Source organism: Lates calcarifer, unplaced genomic scaffold (assembly GCF_001640805.2).
Source record: "Lates calcarifer isolate ASB-BC8 unplaced genomic scaffold, TLL_Latcal_v3 _unitig_1964_quiver_3868, whole genome shotgun sequence".
Classification (NCBI taxonomy): Eukaryota; Metazoa; Chordata; class Actinopteri; family Centropomidae; genus Lates; species Lates calcarifer.
This window is the reverse complement of record NW_026115882.1, coordinates 1-3,601: the sequence shown is the minus strand read 5'-3', so window position 1 is coordinate 3,601 and position 3,601 is coordinate 1. Positions and strand designations below refer to the sequence as shown.

The 3,601-nt window shown below is 40.9% G+C and overlaps 1 protein-coding gene and 1 long non-coding RNA gene across 2 annotated transcripts; both read right to left on the bottom strand.

The window, feature by feature from the left end:
- Positions 1-694: 694 nt before the first annotated feature.
- On the bottom strand, positions 695-1,139 carry LOC108891457 (uncharacterized). The gene is made up of 3 exons (XR_001962315.2): positions 1,077-1,139; positions 901-973; positions 695-800 (listed from the first exon to the last, which is right to left on the bottom strand). It is a non-coding gene; the product is annotated as an uncharacterized LOC108891457 (long non-coding RNA).
- On the bottom strand, positions 791-1,946 carry LOC108891456 (host cell factor 2-like). The gene is given in 6 exon segments (XM_051067737.1): positions 791-800; positions 901-973; positions 1,077-1,288; positions 1,290-1,375; positions 1,507-1,704; positions 1,836-1,946. Coding segments are annotated over 6 exon segments (690 nt in total).
- Positions 1,947-3,601: the final 1,655 nt, after the last annotated feature.

The window sequence follows — 3,601 nt, the reverse complement described above, 5'->3', positions numbered from 1 at the left end:
TGATTACCATTACAGTTATTTACTGTATTATTAATAATATCACAAATTGAAGTAGTGCTAAGCTTCTTTTGTTGAAGTCAGAAAAAACTTTCTTCTATCTCATAATCAGGTAATGGTGATAAATCACACTGAGATAAATGATCTGATGAAAATTAAAAGTAAATGCAACAAAATCATAAACCAATAAATGTGATGCAGATATGTAATGATTACAAATAATGTTTGCAGTAACATGTGGCCATGTACAATGACAAGACACATTAACAAAGATTTTAAACTAAACGTGGAACAAGAAATGATCAGATTATAAAACAACATCTCATTATACAGATGTATATTTTAAAACCTCACTGGGCTGGTATTAGGATTGTAAAGGTGTTACACACTAACAAAACATTTTCCTTCTAATGTTCCTGAAAGCATATCACCACCTGTGTTTCATTCACAAACTATGACACATGAAGCATTAGTGGAAGGTGAAGTGAGCGCTAAGGCACCTCCAAACGTTAAGAGTCTTAAATATAAAAACAATAGTGGTAGTAAGTTGTAGTTTGGTCTACATCATATCACATATCATTACTTAACAAAACATTTGTTTACTAAAATAACCAAGTGGTTACACTTCCTGTGAAAATGTGTGTGTGTGTGTGTGTGTGTGTGTGTGTATATAAACAAGGGTATAATTGAAATACATAAAAAATAAATTAACAAAACTATCTAAGAGATATACAACATCTGAGTGGTGTACATTGCCAGCTTCCTGAGTGCACAGTCTTTTTCCTAAATGTTTTCAGCTGGAGCTGCAAGAAAAAAAGACAAACAAAAAGAGTCAAATCAATATAAAAAATGTAATTTCCAAAGTAAAATGAACAGAGAGCATGACAGATGTTGTCTGGTTACCTGTCAGCAGCATCCTGGTCAGCCTCAGCACTGCTGTCTGCTTTGGAAGCAGATGTTCGCAATTTACTGGGATCTAAAAAGACAGAAAAAGGAGGAAGTTGAATTAAGCTGATATCTGTTCACAAAAACCAATGTGAAAAATAAACAGAAACTAAAAAAAACACAAGCTCCTCTACCTTGAATCCAGCGGATCTGCGTCGCTGGGGCCGTAGCCCTGTTCGTTCTTGGCGCGATGCGGAAGACGACGGCTGGCCGGTTGGAGGCAGAGCAGTCAATGTGGGCATTGTCCAGGTGGGTGGAGCTGACCGAGCAGGACATCTTGGTACCACGGTAAATCCTGATGAAGGCCATCTGACCCGGACGCTCCGAGGTGGTGGAGCGGCTTTTCCTCCACTGCCATGTACATGGAATACTCCAGGATCCGGCCTGATGGAGAGGGTGGAGCCTCCCATGTGATGTGGACTGAATCATTAGCCTGCATAGAATAAGTAGTAATAGCATGATAAAAGCTGCTTCTTATAAATCTACCAGTCTGAAGACACCATGACAGTGCCTTTGTTCCTCAGGCGACTGTGTACATGCGGTTCAATTTCCTCAATATGTCACCTTGGTAATCTTGACAGCAGAGGGCGCTCCAGGGAAACCAGGTTGACAGGTCTTGAACTCACTGACTGGGCTGAAATCTCCCTGGTCAAAGCAGTTGATGCCTGCAACTCTGAACCTGTATGTCTGACCTGGAGTCAGCTCCTGCTTCTCCCTGCCCTGGTAGTCCTGAGGCCCTGGCAGCTTCCTCTGGGCGAAGGGCTGATGGGAAAAGAAAGGATGGACAGAGGGTGAGTGGCTTTACCTTGAAAAGAGGAATAAGCATAGCATAGTGTTAAACAGCACCTTTGTAGAGTCCAGGTTAATGCCCACTACAGTATGTATGGTTTTACCTCTTTGGTGTTTGGGGGCCGGCTGCTGATGGCTGAAGTCACCTGGTCACTGTCAGCAGGGAGGAAGTAGTGGCTGACCTCAGAGAAGAGTGTTTTTGAACACACCGACATCAAACCACACTGCTTCAAGTGGATTCTGCTGAACATGTATACAGTATACAGTCTTAGTTTAGACCACGCTGAGTGAAAGAGGCAAAAGTTACTGTTCAGAGGTGGGGCTGATCCTGATCTGTGTGGGCGTAGAAATCTGCTGTCTTGTCGGGACAAACAGGTTTATCTGTCAAAGATTTTAAAAATTAAAAAAGAAAAAAAAAAGAAAATCCACTTTGAGCTTAACTTTCAGTGCTTAAATGTGTTATCATTTGAACTTGAGCATCATCTTTACCTGACTGCTGCTGAGCAGAGCCGCTGAGCTCTGTTGCTGACGCCTCCAGTCCAGCAGCTACAACAAAGTCAGAGAGAGCAAACTCAATTGATGTGGTTATTTCAAACTGAAGAGCTGCTCTGGAGTAAAAGCTTGCAAATACATTTATTGGTACTGCCTTGGTACTTCAAAATCAAATCTATAGGAGCATAACAAATATTTTGGGTAACCCAACATTAAAGGGTAGACCACTTGACATAAGACTTTACGGCAGCTTTTCTGGCCTGAGTTGTCTGGGTCTCTCCTCCCTCCTGGTGCCTGGGTCTCTGCTGAGCCACTGGATGATTTCACTGAAGTTTCCTGTTGTACTGAAGCGTCCTGAAATTTGAGAAAATTAAAGAACAAGACTTTTTTTCTTCCTTTAGTCATTTTAGATAAAAGCATCGGTTAAAAGCCTAAACCTCATCCTGGTGTATTTTTTCAGTGGCATTAACAGATAGAAGCACAGTAACAGGGTTTTCCATAAGCACCAGCTGTTGGGCTGAGGGCGGGACAATAAAACACTTGCAGCCAAATACTGTTTCAAGTCACACCTCACACCACTTTTTCTAATGTTATAATTATAATCTTAAACCAGGATTAAGGATTTTTGTCTTTGGACGTCTGGACCTTACATAATCAGAGAAACAAGCTGAGTAAACAGCTCCTCTCAGCTTCCCTGTTGCCACCCTGTGTCTCCGCAGGAGTATCACAGAGAAATAGTGACTTTTAACATGAAACTGCTTTATTCAGTGTTTTTACTGATTTTAATTACTTGGTCTGTTTGTTTTGGAGAGGAGACCCCTGTGGATAACTCGGTTCCCTGAATAATGAACACTGAAGAATTCTAACCTAAAAACAAGCTGAGAATCTAGAAACAAGTTGAGCTAACATTAGCAGCAGCTCAGCTAAACACCTGCAGCCTGTTAGTTGTTTAACAATGAAAAGATGAAAACAATAACTCCTCCAAAAAACTATGTAAATGTGATAGGGCAGGTCATTGTGTCAGGCAGGAAATATCTGTCAAAATAAACTAGAACAAAACAAACAACAACAAAAAAGCTAACTACCTCTTTCACTCAGCTGGACACTGTTTGCACCTGTAAAAAAACCCTGCAGTCAGTCAGTCACATCTACCTGAGTTGATGCTTTCTCTTCTCTGTTTGTGGTTCCTTCATTCTGAGGTTGAAGAGACTGCACACCTAGAGAGTGAAGCAAAATTTTTCTGCAATGACAGAAAGTTCTTGTATGTTCTTCTACACCCTGAAAAATATGAAGTTGTGTTTTTACTGGTGCTGAAATTGTCTGTTTACAACTCTATGTTTCTTTCCTGTGTCCTGTGCTGAGCCTCTGAAGAAATGTT